The sequence below is a fragment of the Daldinia loculata genome (assembly GCF_022478755.1).
Source record: "Daldinia loculata strain CBS 113971 unplaced genomic scaffold F4817scaffold_124, whole genome shotgun sequence".
Lineage (NCBI taxonomy): Eukaryota > Fungi > Ascomycota > Sordariomycetes > Xylariales > Hypoxylaceae > Daldinia > Daldinia loculata.
The window spans coordinates 26695-44343 of NW_026054978.1; the positions used below are offsets into that span (position 1 = coordinate 26695).

At 47.6% G+C, this 17649-nt stretch overlaps 8 protein-coding genes across 8 annotated transcripts; 3 read left to right on the plus strand and 5 right to left on the minus strand.

Moving 5' to 3' along the window:
- Nucleotides 1-835: 835 nt before the first annotated feature.
- On the minus strand, nt 836-2195 carry F4817DRAFT_39592 (pyrazinamidase/nicotinamidase). The gene is made up of 2 exons (XM_049307415.1): nt 1995-2195; nt 836-1930 (listed from the first exon to the last, which is right to left on the minus strand). The coding sequence occupies exons 1-2, from the start codon at nt 2052-2054 to the stop codon at nt 1307-1309; spliced, it is 684 nt and encodes a 227-aa protein (XP_049153443.1). The 5' UTR covers nt 2055-2195; the 3' UTR covers nt 836-1306.
- Nucleotides 2196-2199: 4 nt separating this feature from the next.
- On the minus strand, nt 2200-4200 carry F4817DRAFT_355007 (FAD/NAD(P)-binding domain-containing protein; the record flags this gene model as incomplete). The annotated part of the gene is made up of 4 exons (XM_049305603.1): nt 3373-4200; nt 3006-3316; nt 2569-2900; nt 2200-2480 (listed from the first exon to the last, which is right to left on the minus strand). Coding segments are annotated over exons 1-4 (1457 nt in total), but the record flags the coding sequence as incomplete, so codon positions are not given.
- A 174-nt stretch (nt 4201-4374) lies between these two features.
- F4817DRAFT_355009 (MFS general substrate transporter) lies at nt 4375-7245 on the minus strand. The gene is made up of 7 exons (XM_049305604.1): nt 6923-7245; nt 6275-6873; nt 6144-6220; nt 5749-6081; nt 5042-5696; nt 4705-4980; nt 4375-4651 (listed from the first exon to the last, which is right to left on the minus strand). The coding sequence occupies exons 2-7, from the start codon at nt 6542-6544 to the stop codon at nt 4538-4540; spliced, it is 1725 nt and encodes a 574-aa protein (XP_049153445.1). The 5' UTR covers nt 6545-6873; nt 6923-7245; the 3' UTR covers nt 4375-4537.
- On the plus strand, nt 6696-10165 carry F4817DRAFT_39746 (uncharacterized protein). The gene is made up of 6 exons (XM_049307417.1): nt 6696-6873; nt 6923-7245; nt 7354-7425; nt 7574-8350; nt 8454-8740; nt 8799-10165. Exons 2-6 carry the CDS (start codon nt 7130-7132, stop codon nt 9716-9718), a joined length of 2172 nt encoding a protein of 723 aa, XP_049153446.1. The 5' UTR covers nt 6696-6873; nt 6923-7129; the 3' UTR covers nt 9719-10165.
- Nucleotides 10166-10573: 408 nt separating this feature from the next.
- F4817DRAFT_363782 (Ctr-domain-containing protein) lies at nt 10574-11556 on the plus strand (the record flags this gene model as incomplete). The annotated part of the gene is made up of 3 exons (XM_049306677.1): nt 10574-10750; nt 10836-11293; nt 11366-11556. The coding sequence occupies 3 exons, from the start codon at nt 10574-10576 to the stop codon at nt 11421-11423; spliced, it is 693 nt and encodes a 230-aa protein (XP_049153447.1). The 3' UTR covers nt 11424-11556.
- A 98-nt stretch (nt 11557-11654) lies between these two features.
- Nucleotides 11655-14320, minus strand: F4817DRAFT_355019 (uncharacterized protein). The gene is made up of 4 exons (XM_049305605.1): nt 13980-14320; nt 13586-13884; nt 12227-13503; nt 11655-12162 (listed from the first exon to the last, which is right to left on the minus strand). Exons 1-4 carry the CDS (start codon nt 14048-14050, stop codon nt 12010-12012), a joined length of 1800 nt encoding a protein of 599 aa, XP_049153448.1. The 5' UTR covers nt 14051-14320; the 3' UTR covers nt 11655-12009.
- A 43-nt stretch (nt 14321-14363) lies between these two features.
- On the plus strand, nt 14364-16142 carry F4817DRAFT_355020 (RNA polymerase Rpc34). Its single transcript, XM_049305606.1, has 2 exons — nt 14364-14985; nt 15043-16142. The coding sequence occupies exons 1-2, from the start codon at nt 14744-14746 to the stop codon at nt 15920-15922; spliced, it is 1122 nt and encodes a 373-aa protein (XP_049153449.1). The 5' UTR covers nt 14364-14743; the 3' UTR covers nt 15923-16142.
- Nucleotides 16143-17570, minus strand: F4817DRAFT_355021 (cyclophilin-like domain-containing protein). Its single transcript, XM_049305607.1, has 5 exons — nt 17304-17570; nt 17160-17224; nt 16794-16963; nt 16622-16728; nt 16143-16539 (listed from the first exon to the last, which is right to left on the minus strand). Exons 1-5 carry the CDS (start codon nt 17510-17512, stop codon nt 16350-16352), a joined length of 741 nt encoding a protein of 246 aa, XP_049153450.1. The 5' UTR covers nt 17513-17570; the 3' UTR covers nt 16143-16349.
- Nucleotides 17571-17649: the final 79 nt, after the last annotated feature.

Consider the following 17649-nt stretch of genomic DNA (forward strand, 5'->3'; position numbering starts at 1 on the left):
TAAGTCAAGGGGGGGGGGGGGTTGGTGGGGATTTATTATCGGTGCGGTGAAGAGAGAAATTTCAAGGTTTCCCTCTCTAGCTCATCATCCCCTGGCTTCGAATCTTTCAATCAGTTGCAATCACAAAATTAAGGGACCCATACAGGTTCCACTATGAGCACCGGCCTGCTATCGATTAGGTACTAAAAGCTACCTATTTATGTACGTACCTTCCAGGTACCTGCACTATCGGAGTCGAAAACACATGGGAACTCCACAAGTTCATCCAACCGCTCTGCCTGTCTGCCACTTACACAATATTCTGGAGCTTAACTCGGAGCTTACCTTTATGTAACTCCCATCTTGTTTACTTTCTCTTCCCTTTGCTGTATGTACCTCACTACTACATAATAGAACACATTAACCCTAATATTTACTAGCCATATCAGGTTAGGTTTTGTCCTGGCTCTACTGATAAGCATACTTCTTTTCTTCAATTGGCAACTATTCCAAAACTCCGGGTATGCACAGCGCAATTTCATGGACCTATGTACAGTTCCTAAAAAGACCGATAATCAAGCCACCTATGTATCCCATCCACCTCGCCAACGCCATCCCTTCGCATTTACGCGGAAGAGAATTGGTTGGAAGAGGACGGGATATAATACCTCATAGTACAGCATGGCCAAAGGGGGAGTCTAAGTCCCCAGCAACAACACCGTATGGATACCTTGACAACTCAACAACCAGGGTTGAATTATGTATTACAAGGTGAAATCTGGACATGTCAACAAACCCCTAGCAAAACTACCTACTATCGTTAAATACATATGTAGAATATAAGTACAAATACCAGTAGCTTTAGGATGTGGTTAAATTACACTACGTGTACTGTACAAATATCTCGGCCATTACTAAAAGAGGCCTAGGCGGGTTGTGACAACCACGCTTCTCGTTAACGCGAACCACAATGGCGGTCTTGGGAATTAGCCATTAATACTAGATGTTTCTATACAACAGGAAGGTCTCAAACCAACACGGCGAAACTGAGACACATGACCTATTCTTTCCCGACCCTCGTGCTACCATCCATCGCATATCCACCCCCCGCGTAGAAGCCATAATCATACATAGGTTAGGTACATAGATAATCTAACGGGTCCGCCACCGGCCTCGTTTTCTAGCGCCCGTACGACGGGACCTACGTCAGTAAACAGGGAGAATTATAGTAATAGCTACGGATCCGTACTTCTACATACACCGCTGGATAATCTGTTCTTGCAAGATAGAAGTAGTCGCCCGTCGGCAACCCTTCAGCTTCACCCTGTTACTGCGCCGTCATCAGTCGGCTTACTTCATGTCCGTCCATGCTAACAACTTTAGCCCCGGATATTTCGATTTCTTTCTTGCATTCCGACCATGCAGAAGGATCAACGGCTCTCGTGCATTCCTCCACCAAGTAAGTCTTAAAGCCTTCTTTCGCCGCGTCGATCGCGGCGTTCTTGACGCAATAGTCTGCTGCTAGCCCCACCACATACACATCTGTGACCTGCTTCTCCTTCAGAATCTGCACGAGGCCACTGTCGTAAACTCGTGGAGACTTGAAGGGGTCGTAGAACGGGCTGTACATCTCGACGCGCGCATCAGTCCCCTTCTCGAGAACCATGTCAATCTGACTGATGAGTAGCTCAGGGATCAGCTCTGCTCCCGGGCTGCCTTGTACGCAGTGAACCGGCCATAGTCGCGACTCATACGTCTCGGTCTCGTTGTATGGGTTCACGATCGTAATCAAGTCCTCAAACGGGACTTTGCCTTGGTGATTTGCCGCAAACGAAACGTGATCACGCGGGTGCCAATCCTTGGTCGCGATCTTGATCACGAAAGGGGAGGCTAGAAGTTTATTGATCAGTGGCGCGATATCGCGACCATTGGTCACTGCAAGAGAACCGTTCTGGTCATCATTGTTAGTCAGCTAGCTACCAGCAGCCCTAACCAGGTAAGGTAGGTATACTTACCGGAGGACAGAAGTCCTCTTGGAGATCTACTACTATCAATGCGGGCCTAAAGTTGGCCATGTTTGAAGTCTGTTCTATTCGGCAGTAGAGAGATCTTAGGTAAGTTAGTAGGCTCTGAATGATACAAAACTTTTTAGATGATTAATAAAAATCAAAGGCTTGCAAACACGAAGTTTTAGAAAAATGACAAATGATGACATGCAAGATCCGATAAGATAAATTCTACTACCTACCCCTCCAACAATATATTCAGATGGTGATTGCGGGGATTCTCATATATACATGTAATAGGTACAATCTACTATATAATTATTGGCCTTTGGTGCAAATTTTATTTAAGTGCCTCTACCGGCCTTGAAAGCTACATAGTATACAGGATACCGCTCAGTCATTCTTCTTTGATGGATACGTGTACTGTAGCCCCTTTGTAACACTACCAAACCATAGCTTTAGATGATCATATATGCTATTCGTGCGTCCATACCACTATAGCGAAAAATCAGTACTGACGAATAAAGTAGGATTGTTATGAACACTTTATAAGTAAAGTTAGAACATAGGAGGTGAGACTTACCGGCGATGTACCCGTGATCCTAGGCAACCTGCTCTGCGCCATGACAAAGTAGGTCGAGCTATGACCTACGACCGGCTTAGACGAGGCGAGGTCGGATTGAGCGTTGACTGGCACAACTGACGTAGCGCCAGTCTTCTGCATATGCTTCCATACTTTGATGAGCAGCTTGATACTGCTATCAGCACCGAGCGTCCAGGAACTTGTCGTATACCCCATCACAGCTCCGGAATTTGGCACACCAGTAACCATGACCCCTCTCCAAGCATAGCAAGTTCCTAGATCCACAGGCCGTCCATCGACGATTGGGGTGATACCTCCAAATAGGTGGACGTCTGATATTCTCTAGGTTAGTATTATAATCGAACACGTGAAAGGGAGAGTTATCCTAGCGCTTGGGGGCAATCGTTTAGTAGGGCATTAGAAAACGTGATGCTTACGAAGACCCGTGGCCGTCACGATAATGTCTGCGTCGAGCTTCTTCCCCGACTTAGTAAGAATGCCATCTGCCGTGACTGTCTCGATATGGTCGGTGACAATGTCACAGTTATCTCGGTGTAGAGCTCGGAAAAAGTCACCATCTGGACATAGACCCACTCGTTGTTCGAATAAGTTGTACTTGGGGTTGAAATGAACGTTTACATCAATGTCGGCGGGTAATTCTTTCTTCATATCGTGTACGACAAGCTTCCTTGCTAGATTAGGGAAGGTAAGGCAAAAGAAAACAAAGACATGTTCCACGATAAAACATCTACAGAGCGTAAGTTTATATAGCTGGAAAAAAGAATAGATATCGGGGATACAGACCGCCACCAGTTGAGTGAGTGAGCAATGCTCTCTGGGAAAACCTTCCTGATCCATCTCCCGACCGGGTCCGATAGGGGCAGACTAATAACGTAAGATGGGCTTCTTTGAAGCATCGTAACGTGACCCGCCGTCTCGGCCATAGCGGGCAGCATAGTGATAGCAGTAGCGCCAGATCCGATGATAACGACTTTCTTATTAGCATAATCGAGGTCCTCGGGCCAGAACTGAGGGTGCGCGACCGTGCCCTCGAAGTTCTCGATGCCGGGTATTTCGGCCTTGAGCGGGTTGGCGTAATCATAATACCCCGAGCAGGTGATCAAGAATTTAGCCTTGTATTCCTTTGCGAGACCGTCTGCGTTAACCGCCAGAGTCCACCGCTGTTCCTCCGAAGACCAATTGATACCGGTGACCTGGTGCTTGAGCTGGATCTTCTTGTCGATACCTTCGGCCCGTGCAGCATCCTCTATATATTCCCTGATAAGATGCGCTTTAGCCATATCCGTATCGTGTATCCATGGTCGCCACGGAAGGCCGAACAATGTAAGTTGAGAGTCCGACCGGATACCGGGGAATTTGAAGAATGACCAAGTGCCGCCGACCTCGTTTCGTGCTTCCAGAATGGTGTAGGAGCAGTCTGGCAGCTGAGTCTTCAGGCGGTAAGCGGCGTCGACTCCGGAGAGTCCAGCGCCGACAATGATGAAGTCGTACTCATCCATATTTATCTTAAGCCGGTGATTTAAACCTTTGTGCCTTTTCCGCTTTGCCTTTCAATATTGTTATTGACCTCGTCGCGAGGTTAAGCTTCTACTATAGGCAGCTTCTTAGCGAGACCCCCTTGTCGATTATCCAATTGAATAATAATACATAGTACATAGTAGCAGTGCAGACTTGGCAATCTTCCATATTACCAATTTTAGGCGAGTCTAGACCATTTATGGTCTGAACTTAGGTAGTTCGACGATCTAAGACGAACCTTGCTAGCGGTGTCTTATAGCGGACGTCTCAACAAGTTATCACCAATGCTTAAACATTAGGTATACACCTGATCAGCAATACTGCCTACATGTCTCATCAAGCAGGATAATTAAGGTTTCCAGGACCTTATCGGCCAATTAAATATTCTCTATCATTGATAGGTATTTCATACTAGTGCCCCTATCGCTACTTAAGCGTCATCCTTTTCCATAACTTCTTTCTCTTGTTTCACCTCCTTTAAATTTCTCCATCCCATTCCCCAGCCAGTTAGAAAAGCACAACTTGCGGCAGCGAATTGAAGATACTGATAGATGTGTCAGTCAGAATGGGATATCATGCGAGAGTGAGTATTCTTACAAATACATAGTTGATAGCTTGATTGTATGCTAGGAGAGCACCTTCTACCTGATCCGGGGGGATAACTTTGGCTATCTCAGTCGCGCCGGTGTTAATCAGTAAGCTCGGATCGATGTCGGGAGCAAACTTTTGGAGAGCTGTTCCTATAGAACTGGTGAAGATAGTCTTCGCGACAGCCGAAAAGATGGCGCCCCCAAGTAGCTGAGAGAACATAGCGTACGCGGATGCTATCGAAGCGTCTTCTCTAGGCACGTTCGCCTGCATGGCGAGGACAAGCTAAATTAATGCACTCGTCAGTCTTCCCTAGCACTATAAAAAGATAGATGTTATCACACACCAGTTGTAAGACAAAGCCACGGCCTGCTCCCATGAGGATCTGATATCCTATTATTTCCCCATCAGAAGTGGCTAGAGAAAAGGTTGAGGTCAAACCGGCTCCGATCGCCACCAGCGCGTTCCCCCCGACGACTTCCGGAAGGTAATAGCCCGTCTTCTGAACGAGAGCCCCGCATGCCACGGATGCAAAGAGCTGCGACAGTATTATAGGAAGAAGCATTATACCACTCTGCAGAGCGTCCACGCCTCTGATCGCTTGGAACCAGACGGGCAGCCAATACAACGAATTGATGGACCCACCGCTTTGCAGGAACGAGGTGATGGTGATCATGATGCTAATGCGGCTACGAAGTAGCCTAGGCGGCAGCAAGGCCGAATCTCCCTTGTAAACGAACCAGAATCCGACGACTATAAAGGCTACCACTCCGCCACACATAAGTCCGATGACGGTCGGCGAATTCCAGGGGTATTTGGTGCCGGCCCATTGCAGGCCGATCAGGAACATTATAGCCGCTGCGGCAAAGATGGCAAAGCCGACAAAATCGAGGTCAAGGACCCGCTCTAGGAGAGATGTATTCTTTTCTGAGAGCCTTGTTACAGGTAACCTGACTACAAATACGAACAGGAAAACGACCAGGCCACCCAGGGGCAGGTTGCTATGAAGGGTTAGCTCGAGTATTAACGCCACTATAGCGACGGCCAACTTACATGTAGAAGCACCAGCGCCATGTTAGCCCCTGGGTTAGAGCTCCGCCGATCAAAGGGCCCGCTGCCTGGCCCACGGCAAAACAACCAAGTATGATGCCGTTTAGAAACGACCGCTTCGCTATCGGGACGGTGGCGGCGATGATCGTAGAACTACCGTTGAGAATCCCGGAACCCCCTATGCCGCTTATCGCTCTGGAGATGACGAGCATCATGGAAGACGTCGATAGCGCTGCAATCAAGGATCCAATCTCGAAGATAATTATGAAGGTAATAAATACGAGCTTGATCCGAAAGCTCTTATATATTTTCCCAACGAACGGTACCATGACACAGCTTCGCCGGACCTGTCAGCCTCGTACTGTCAAACGCGTTACACTCTCGAGTTCCAAACTCACTTTGCTATTAGAGACGCCGAAGAATACCACCCAACGTCATCCACGGTATTAAACTCTGCTGTGATTGCGGGGATGGCCTAGTAGAAGTGTAAGCATATACATGATCAAGAATGTCGCAGCGTCTTCCTCACAGTTCCTAGAGCCGTATTGTTGAGAGCCATCAAGAGAACGCCTAGAGTAATGGATCCCATCGCCACGTAAAAGGGCAATCCGCTCATTTGCGGAGGACTGGTACTCCCGCTTCCTGTTTGGTCGTCATTTTGGGGAACTACGCCAACGTCGTCACCGCCATGTTCCCCGTTGTCAATCTTGTCATATTCGAGTTTGGGACTGTCGACTTTGATCGCGGATTCAACATCTCCAGTATCCGAACTAGTTTTGACTGACTGTTGGTGATTCATCGTTAAGTACTGAGCAAAGTTCGTGTAAGTCGTCGTTAACTAGTCTCTAGCTGGCCACCCCTGGCCGAGATATATCAGCCTCGAGTTGCAGCTCTAAAAAGTCGTATCGGGACATATTAAAACCAATTTATACAATTGACTTTCCACGAATAATAAGGATTATAACGTGAGCATTTAAGATAACCGATAACCGCTTGAAGACGCCAAGGTACGATGTTGTAATGACTGAACGTGAACCACACATTTCGGCGAGCCGGCCTTTTCCCTAAAAGTCCGGGTTGGGTAGTGCATCATGGTAGGTCACATATACCTATCTCTCCCACGTTTATGTTAGCCTAGCTATGCCAATCTAGGTTATCTTGACTAACATGAGCTTAGTAGTAAGAACATCTTGGGTCATATGTGGGGACCGGAAGTTGGAGATTATTTTTAATCTCCGTTCCTCTCGTTTGGACCATCTATACCTGAAGACCATCCTCGAACACTGACTGCTATCTCATCACGGCTTGCGGTTTACACTTTGAAAGTCCGCCGGCGATTGAAACCTCTATCATCGAATTTGTTATCTTGTTTTTTGTAGTACTAATGGATAGACCAAAGAACTCCGTCATCGCCAAATGGGGAGCTGCGTGTTCGCCATGTGCTCTCGCAAAGGCTAAATGCTTGCGCTCAAGCAACGGGTCGGGCGTTAGATGTGATAGGTGAGTATTCTCTCGTGCATATAATAGCATTCTAAGCTTAGGGCTAGAGCCTTGTGTTGGTGTACTCTCATGTTAGTCGGTTTACTAATGGTAGATTGGGGGATATAGATGTGAACGTTTAGATAAAGATTGTACCAGTCAGATACATAAGCCGAGGAAAAAGCGGCAGAGCAGACCCTCGTAAGCACTCTTTTATTTCTAGAAGTTTATAATCGGAATAGTCATTTCTTAGTGTGTAGTGTGTTCTTCGATCATCGCCAGTGTCAGACAGGTCTTTGAGCTAATCCACACGTAAAGGCAAAGGCTAACGGTCTATATTTTACTCTAGAAAGACAGCACAGCTCGAGGAGAGACTCAATAGCCTCGTCGATTTCATTAAAGCTACTAATTCAGGAGATGTCCCTGTTCCGTTAAGGCAGGTTTCTGGAGCCAAATCCACTACGTCTACATCGTCCCCAGAGGCGACCGAAGATGCGACGCCAATACAAAGCCGAAAACGAATTAGCACCAATTCTCCGAGTCAATCTTCAGGCTCAAATTATGAGCGGCCGCCTGCAATTCCTGATTATTACAATGAACATGCCCCTCGTGTATGTGTCTGCCGTACTCAAGCCGGCGAGAGCCCTGCTTCGCTTGAGTCCGACGAGGTCTTATTGTCGATATTCGTCAACGAGCTTGTCCCTAATTACCCGTTTGTCGTACTTCCACCAGGCTTTACGGCTTCGGAATTAGCATTAAAGTATCCTTTCCTCTTCGCAACAGTTCGAATGATCGCGTCTTATCGTAACCTAAGTTCGCTGAGGTCACAGAACTACTTCATAATGAGACACATATCCGAGCAGATGCTTATGCGTTCAGAGCGGTCTCTGGAAATACTCCAATCAATTCTCTTGGTCGTGGGATATTATCACTACCACTGTATAATGCACGCTCAGATGAACAATTTGATCGCACTAGCAAACAGTTTAGTAGCAGACCTCGGCATCAACAAGCCTCCCGAATTACAGGAAAAGACGAAGTTATTAATTTCAAGTCCCGAAGCCCCGAAAAGCAGGGTGAATGACGAGAGAAGGGCACTCTGCGGAGTCTGGTATATGACCTCGGTGTAAGTCAAAATGAACAGCTACTCTTGCTTGACCCAGCAACTCGGGGAGGTTGCGGGTAAGATATATTCCTCTAATGTACTCGATCATGCTCACACACAACAGTGTCTCGCTCTCCTTTCAACGGATCGAGCCGCCGAAATACACGCCGTACATAGATCAATGTCTTCGGGAGCTCGAGGCCGAACAGGAGTATGGAACTGATTCGCTCCTCGTCCATCTGGTGCGAATCCAACACATGTCTGAGCGTATCTCTCAACTACACGCGAAAGACCACGACGAGAGCGAATTGGCCGGTATTACCCGTGCCCCTATGAGTGCATATTCCAGCGTGTTTCACTCGGAGATAGAAAACTTTAAGGCATCACTACCTCGTCATCTCTTATCAAACAGTTAGTTTCCTACTCATGATAGTTTCAAAGGAAAAACGTGAAATTAACTAAAAGATAGAGCTGCTCATGTGTCATATCAATACGGCCTCTTTACGCTTATGGGAACCGCCGCGAATTGATGCTACACTCCTCGAAAAGATTTCGAACTCGTTATCATCTCTAACTCTAGATTCTGCTTCTTCACTCGATGTCTTTTATCGATCTGGCACCGCGCTCAAGGCCTGGTTCGAAGCTTGGCTAGCTATTGACGTCGCGGATTACTTTGTCTTACCTATGCCCATCTCAGCTCAGCTCATCAATTCTGTAATAATGCTGGTCCGCTGGTCTAAGCTGACGAGCCCCGACCGCAGTTTTACATCTACCCCGACCACGGCGACGAGTTCTGTATTACCACAGATGGTACGAAGTGATCCAGGTTGTAGCGGTGCGGCTCTGGTCTCCGTGCCGACGGTCGGGGTCAAAGACATAGATCTAGATCCCGCAATTCCCGCCGCAGTACGTACTATTAGGTCTCACCTACTCTCTCAGTCCGAGCTCCGGATAGATGCTACTGGTATCTTGCAAGGCATGGTAACGCGATGCGAGCAGGCACAGGAGGCCTGCGAAAAACAGAGGGGCTTACCTTGCGAGAATGATATATGGGACATGGCCGCGAGGAAACTCAAGAGCACTCGCGTTAAGCTGGAGAAATGGGCCGAGATGGTAGCCGCCGTAGGTGGCGAGGGTCGTCGGCCTGAGCTGTCATCAAATGCCAACATTGCTAAAGAGGTCGATCTCGGCAACGGTAATGGTATGGGAGGAAATTGGCCTCCTATGCCTTCAGGGATGAACGTCTCCGCCCAATTTTCGCTCGAGGAGTGGAGTCCTAGCGCTTGGTGGGCGAGCGACTTCTTCGAAGGACCAGGCATGGATCAGAATTTCTTTGATGGACCGGGTGACTATGGTACGGTTGTTATGGACGGTCTGGAGCCCCCGTAAAACTTCACAAGTTGCTGAGTTGATGTGTGATTGATAGAGTAATACGCCCCTTATACTCAGATTTATATACCTTGATAAGTACACTCCGCAGTCTTGTGAATCAACTTCAAAAGTATGGCATATAATTATTTTGAATAATTGGTAAAACGGTACCATGCATTGGAGTATCTGCTGGAGCTACTGGAATTCTGATGGCTCCGAACCTCAGTTTTGTCAACCTCAGCTTCACCAAGTTTGTAGGTAGTTGTTACTGTTGCAACTACGGTTGGATATAGAGATAGGCCGACATGGAAGCGGAGACAGACCGCCGTGAAAAGGGAGGTTATGAGCTTGAAAACTAAGAAACCCAAAATAGCATTTTCCCATTTTCTACAAGCAGTGTATTGTAGCAATTGTGGAGTACACCGTCTTTGTGTATAACATCATAGAAATTGAGGCAACTTCATGAGAGACTTTTGCGTTCTGGCAAGGCAAATAGTTACCTTTTGGTTGACGTTAGATTCTTTTATCTAGACCCAACTCGATACGCAATAAGGAGGCGAAAGCTTTTGTCCCAACATATCGAAGGCCTCGGTAGGTTTAGTACGTTACTTACGGCAAATTAGCCCCTTTGTTGCCTATGGCGATCGTCGAGTGTCAAGAACAAGTCGAGTATCCGTGACAAAGAATTAAATAGGTAGGTATAGGCTCAGACCGTACGTACTTGACGGTCATTTTGCAATTCTTGAGGCTGATTTATTTTTTTATTTTTTATAGGTGTTAACTGTTACTACTATTCTACAAATAACTAGTTACCAGATTCATTCTGACTGATAATACTATACTTACTAGCCACCAGCCAAAAAAAAAAAAAAAATGGACGGGATGTCTATGCCATCATCTATAGAGTCTTCGGTCTCATCCACGGTACAATCAACGTTTGCTTCTGCAATGCCGACCTCCACGACAAGCGCAGGAGGCGCGGATAACATGGGTAGCAGCATGGGGGGCATGGGAGATAGGGAATCGCAAACGGGGGAATGTAAGATCTCTGTGAGATATTCACTTCCAATACGACGAGTTGTATTAGGTACCTTACCTAGTCCGTTCAACCTCGCTAACAAACGACGAGCATCAGATGCTTTGGAATTGGGAAACGATCGACGCCTGCTTTCTCTCGGAATCCTGGCAAGTCAAGTCCCGCGGCGGATTTGCAGGCCTATGCATTGGAGTCGTGCTGCTCGTGATCTTGCTCGAGTTTCTACGCCGCGCCTCTAAGATCTACGACCAGCACTTGATCCATCAGCACGTAAAAGCGACCAGCGCCCTCGCCGCGACGACCGTGAACAACTCCTCGGATACGGCTAACGGGGCTCTCATGGCAAAAGAAGGCACTACGGCGCTCGTCCGTGCCACACCGTTTAGGCCTAAGCTCTGGCAACAGGCCATCCGTGCTTCGCTGCATACGATTCATTTTGCTCTAGCTTATTGGATCATGCTGCTTGCTATGTACTACAACGGATACGTAATCATCTGCATCATCCTCGGCGCTTTCATAGGGTTCTTCATAATGCAATGGGAACATATAGACCCTCGGTGAGTAGAACATCTTAAGGCTTGACTGGAGCCAATCCTAAGCATCGGACGCTAATATTATCACTATAAAAGGGGTGGCAGTGTGGCCAGCCTTGATGGTGGTAAAGGCGTTACTGGTTGTCATGGTTAAGCCCTATGGAATCCATACGAACGAGATCGGTGTAATACTGAAGGACTGAGTTAGGGTGGGAAATATTCTGACCAACTATTAGTTGAGCTATCAGAATAGCAGAAGCCGGACTTCCGGAATAGATAACAATGCGGACTTGAGGTTTAATATAGATTAAGTAGAGGCATGTATGTATGATAAAGGACCATTTACTTCGTATAATTAGTATATCTTAATACTAACATCCAAACGCATGTACTAAAGTTGGCGTTAACTATCAGAAGTGATGCTTACGAATATCGTCAAGTGAAGGCATCCATTCTTAAGGAACTGTAACGGATCACGAAGACTACAAAGCTATAAAGCTTAGTGACAACTATAAGGATGTTGGAATCGTTGATTAGCGTAAATTCATTTACCCTCATTCCCTAATCCACCCTTTGCATTTTTCAACGCCAGTATCGTGAATTGCAATTACCATGAGTACCTACGGCTCCGCGATGCCCTTACATGCTACTACAGCCAACGAACCACCAACCTAACCATTGTGAAAATTAATGAGATAAAGTAGCTTAAGTAGAAAAATAAGACATCACTACGCTAACGCTCATCGTCCAACTCGAATCACACCGGCCGCAATCAGTTTCTGGATATTAGAACGAACGTTCGGGTTGCGCATGTGCTCCTGCAGCGCCGCGGGGTCGGACTGGGCTTGCTGGAGGATAGATTGCATGACAGGGTCTTGCATGATGCTCATGATCTAAGATGCAAGGGTTAGCCGTCCCTATTCTGTCCGAAGCGATGGGGGTGCATTCTGTACTTACCTCGGGGTCTTTCATCAATCTCTCCCGAGTCTGATCCTCTGTCTCATTCTCTCGGGCAGCGTACATAGCCTGCAGAGCCTTCTGCTGCTGCTGCTCAATCTCCCGCGCGTTGGCGTTGTTGTGATACTCGCTATCTACCGTAGCAGCCTCGTTGCAAGCGTCGATACACCTGGAGTAGTCGCGCATGCCGAAGTAAATTTGCGCCTTGCGAATATACGCCCTAATGAACTTGGGGTCCTTCTTGATAGCCGTGTTGCAGTCCTCGAGAGCGCTTGGAAACTCGAACAGCTTGACAAAGGCGGCGGCGCGGTTGCTATATCCACGAGGATCATCCGGAGCACGCTTGATCATCTCCGAGTAAGCCGCAACAGCACCGGGGAAATCTTGCTCCTTGAACTTCTTATTACCTTCCTCGCGAGCTTCCTCGGCCTTCTCCGGGTCTATGTAAGACTTCCTAGTTTCCTCGATCTTTCTACGCTCGGCAGCGCGGAGCTTATTTACAGTATCGGGTGTTCGATACTCGGTCAGGGACTTCTGGTAATTTTCAATCGCCGCTGTAAGGTCTCCTAGCTTCTCGTAGGCTGTACCAATGCGCGCATATGACTTGGCAATCATCTTGAAGTCGGCATATATCTGGCGGCCCTCTTCGATAGCCTTAGTGCAAGCATCGATGCAGGCTTGGTAGTCGCCCTTTTCGAATTGAGCGGCGCCAAGGTTGTTGAGATAGGCTATGTCCTTGTGCAATTCCCAAGCCTTAGTATAGTGCTTTATAGCCTCGTCAAAGTTACGCTTTTTGTAGTTTTCAGTACCCAGTGCCTTTTCCTTGTCGGCCTCTTCCTTTGCCTTTTTCTTGGCGAGCTCTTCCTCATCCACTTCTGGCTCTGGCTCAGGCTCAGGCTCGGGGGCCTTGGCAGGCTCTGGTTTGGATTGGGATTCGGACTCAGCTGGAGTACGGTCCCGCATTTCAACGTCCTCCTCTGCCTCCTTAGCGCCAGATGAAGAGGCGGCAGCGGCAGAGGCAGCACCTGGGATGTCATCCGGGCCTCCCATTTGCATGTCGATGCCCATCAGAACTCCTAATACCTGGATCATTCGAGGATCGCTGAACAATTCCTGCGTGTTCTGGGGATTCTGCTGTATGGCCTGGATCTTTGCGATGAAGGATGGATCAGCAAGGAAACCGCTGGTCTTAGGATTGTTCATCAGCTTCTGGAGGAGATTAGGGTCGCTAAACATCTTGCCGAGTCCACCTGTAGGATCACCACCGAGACCGGCGCCTATAGGGAGTTAGTATATAAAAAAACGTACGAGGATATATGTTTGAAGGGAAGATGAAACAGGGTGTGGGTATTTACATACCGGCTTCTTGCTCTATCGCTCGCTGGACGGAGGCAAGAGAACTTTTTAGACCGGCGTTGTTAGGATCGTGCTTGAGACCCTCCTCGTAGGCGTCACTGGCACCCAGAAGGTCGCCAGAACCATGCAGGGCTGCGCCCTTGCGACCCCATCCTCGCGGCCAGTCTGGCTTAATCTGGGTTGTCTTCTCAGCATCACTTAGAGCATTTTTCCAGTCCTTCTTAGAAGCGTAAGCAGCAGATCGGTTGCTGTAAAGAATGTGGTTGTTTGGGTCGATGGAAATAGCCTTGGTGAAGGCATCACTAGTAGAACTGTTAGTCTAGGAGTCTCAACTAATTCTTGGAAATTTGGGTTGTAAAGTTAAAAAGATCAATATCATAGGGACATAAAAACCTACATAGCCTCGTCAAACTTCTTGTCGGCAATAGCCTTGTTGCCCAGAGCTTTAAGCTCGTCTACAGAGGCCATGGTGGGTTGATGCTACCTTTCTCCAAACGCAGTTGTTGTTGTGTTTTAACTTGGACGAATAATTTATGAACTTGAGAAAATTCTTACGCGTGTAAACCGAAACTTGTGGACAGAGAAGAAATGGTCGTCAAGCAGAAGTTATATGTAAGTTGCAATGCCCAAGCTTTGGAATGGAACCATTGGGACTTTGATCTTTTTAGGGCTGAATGCGATGAATTCGAGAGCTTTCTACGGTGGGGTATTGAGGTCCCTGACGGAAAGCTGCGTCCTGCTTGTCGATAGCGATAGCGATAGCGTATCAGTTGTAATCCGTATCGGCGTATCGCGCTAACACTGCTAGGAAGTACCTACCCAGGTACATCTATCTACCTGGTAGGCAAGCGCGACCAAAGAGAGATAAGAAATATTTCCTTTGGTTGCGCGGGGCACGTCGTCTTGATTCAATTGATCTTAGATACATATATTTTTACCTACAATTTTTACTTTTCCGTACCTAGCCTCACATACATAAAGTCCTTCATTTTAGACGTATTAGGTAGAAGCGCGTTAAGCAACTATGTACCTCGATCCTTTCTTAATTTTTTGGAATTAGGTACGCTTTAGCTTGGCGCGTTTTTTTAAATTCTTACTGAACTTATCACCAATCACCAATTCATTATTAACATATGAGTCACAATTCAACAACCCTTCAAAATGGACGACCAGACCTCGATACTCAAAACTCAGCTCTATTCCGCCTGCGAAGATGCGTGCAGAGATAATCCCGAGAGATTTTTCTCTCAGGAGGAACTAATGGCACTCGATGTCGTCCCGCCCAAAGATGTAAAGAAGCTCCTACAAATCATACAACTTCTGACGCGGGAGCGCCTTTTCGTCCCCGTCCACTTCCACAGTGGCCTAGCATGGCGACTCCGTCCCGAGGCCGAGGCGGCCAAGTAAGTAAAGTCTTCTTCCTTTTAATTTTTAATCGCCATCTAATCTTTTCTCGACAGGTATAAGCACCTCACCTCCGAGGACCAGGTCCTAGTCTACGAAATCATCGACTCGGCCGGTGCTGAGGGCGCATGGCAGCAGGACATAAAGAAGCGCCTTAACCTTCAAGACAATGCATTGCGAAAGGCTCTCAAGGAGCTGGAGACCAAGCGCTTCATCCAGCAGTTTACCACCGTCGAGAACATGTCCAAGAAGATGTGGATCAAGTTCAACATGCAGCCCTCTGCCCGCGCAACAGGCGGCCCCTGGTACACTGATCAATATCTCGACGAGGCCTTCATCGACACCTTGCAGGCTGTGGTGGTGCGCATTATAAAGGATAGGGGTAGCTATCGAAGTACGGGAGAACGAGGCGTTCGAAGCGTGAGTCCAGTCCTGCCGAAGAAGGGCGTAATAAGAGGCGGTTTATCCGAGGCCGCGATGAAGAGCAAGAAACGTTCCGCAGACGCAATGTCTAAAGAAGATAGTACACGCCCTACAGCTCCAGCACCTAAGGTCCGCGGAGCCCTCCGCCTCCCTCTACCTGCGGGTTATATGGGCTACCCCACGGCCGAGGAGATTACGGCAGAAATCGTCTCCATGCACATAGCCAAAGGACAGCCGCTGAAGACCGAACACGTTCAGGAGCTTATCGACATTCTCATCTGGGAGAACAGGATTGAGGAGGTCAAGACTGGTGACCGAGTTGGCTATAGGGCCGTGCGTGTGTCTAAGCAACATCCGGACATGGTCAAACTAGACAGCGAAGATTTCTGGGAGCCGAGAACCAATGGCTTGACAACCGTGCCTTGCGGCAAATGCCCTGTCTTTGAACTGTGCGAAGAAGGTGGTCCCGTATGGGCGGGAGGGTGTGAATATTTTGACAAATGGTTATTATAAGGTATAATGTATACTCAAGGTAAAAGTGGCGTTTTTGCTTTCCGACATAGCATAGCACGGCGTTTGATGGCGGGGAAAATACATGTGTCACAACTAAGGACGAGAAAAATATCGGGAGAGTTTTGCCAGATCCGGACAATGACACCGATGCTGATTAGTACGGCTAGGACAGTCAGGCTACAATTACAACGACGTATCACCAAACTTAGGCTAGATATAGATAATTTGAAGCAAGACATGTTATTGGCAACTACCTAGCGTCTAACGAATTGCTTATTGAGGTGTCTCGCAAATTGGCCCTCCCTGAGTTTCCTTATGCCTTTTTGTATGGCCCACACCAATACTTGAGAGGAGGCAAGTTGGCAGCATCGTGGGCCAAATAGAAATGTTACACGCAGTAAAGATGAAAAAGTTGTCATCTTTTCCTTTAGGCAAGCTCTCCTGAGTTGACGATGGTAGGTCGCTTGCTGTACTTGATAGCACCGCTCTGGGAGCCAGTAGCCTCGATAGCCTTAACAATAGCTATGGATTCATCGTCCGCAACGACACCGAAGGGGACGTGGCGGCCGTCTAGCCAGCTTGTCTTGACAGTGGTGATGAAGAACTGAGAGCCGTTGCTAAATACAAGATACATTAGTTAGGAGATGATAGCTAAGGGAATACAAAATGGAAAGGCACAGCAGCGTAAATAAAACTTACGTGTTGGGGCCGGCGTTAGCCATGGACAAGGTGTACGGGTGAGTGTGCTTAAGGTCGAGGTTCTCGTCGGCAAACTTCTCGCCATAGATGGACTTGCCACCAGTGCCCTGTTGTGTAGTTAGAAGTCGGCTCAAAAGCGGACTACGATGGTATTGAGAGGAAGTCGACGTACGTTGCCACGAGTGAAGTCACCGCCCTGAAGCATGAACTCGGGGATGATACGGTGGAAGGACGAGCCCTTGTAACCGAAGCCCTTCTCGCCGGTGCAGAGAGCACGGAAGTTCTCGACGGTCTTGGGTACCTGGGACTTCCAGAGCTCCAGGTTGACACGACCGGTCTGGGCTATGAAGTAGATAATGTGTCAGCACTCTAAACAGCTAATGATAAATAAGAAGTACGGTGCTTAATAGTGCTTTAGAAACCAATTGAGCTTCCTAATGAAGATATGAATAATATAGACGGCTCTAATGCGTAGAAGATAGAGCTTATCGAGATGGCAGAAGCTTTGGCAGAATTGCCGGGATGGGATTCAACTTACTCTTCACAGTAGCAGTAGGTCTGCCATTCTCTAGGACGGGACCCTCCCACTCCAAATCAAAGAAGCTGGATGATGGGTTAGCTCCATCCGAAAATAAAAGACTATAGTAATAAGTTGGAACTTGAGGATGAAGGTAAGACTTACACCTTAATGTTGCCAGACATATTGACTGAGGTTGCGGAAAAGAATCGAATGGACGATTGGCTTGCTGGAGTAGAAGAGAAGGTTGATGATGCCTTTGGGAAGATTGAAGGTCGAAGGCAGGAAGACGAAGTTGAAAATGAGGAAGAGGAGGAAGAAAACGCAGCGCGGGGCACTCGAAGGAGGGGTTGGAAGAAGGTCTGTCTCATCATCTTTTTGCGGTACTGTATTGGGATTTGCTAAGGGAGGGGTCATGTCACAATGATTGTAATGAAGTTGTATTGTAGACTTTCTAATGTGGATCGCTAGGCTACACATAATGTATTTATACTTCCACATGTCATGTGAC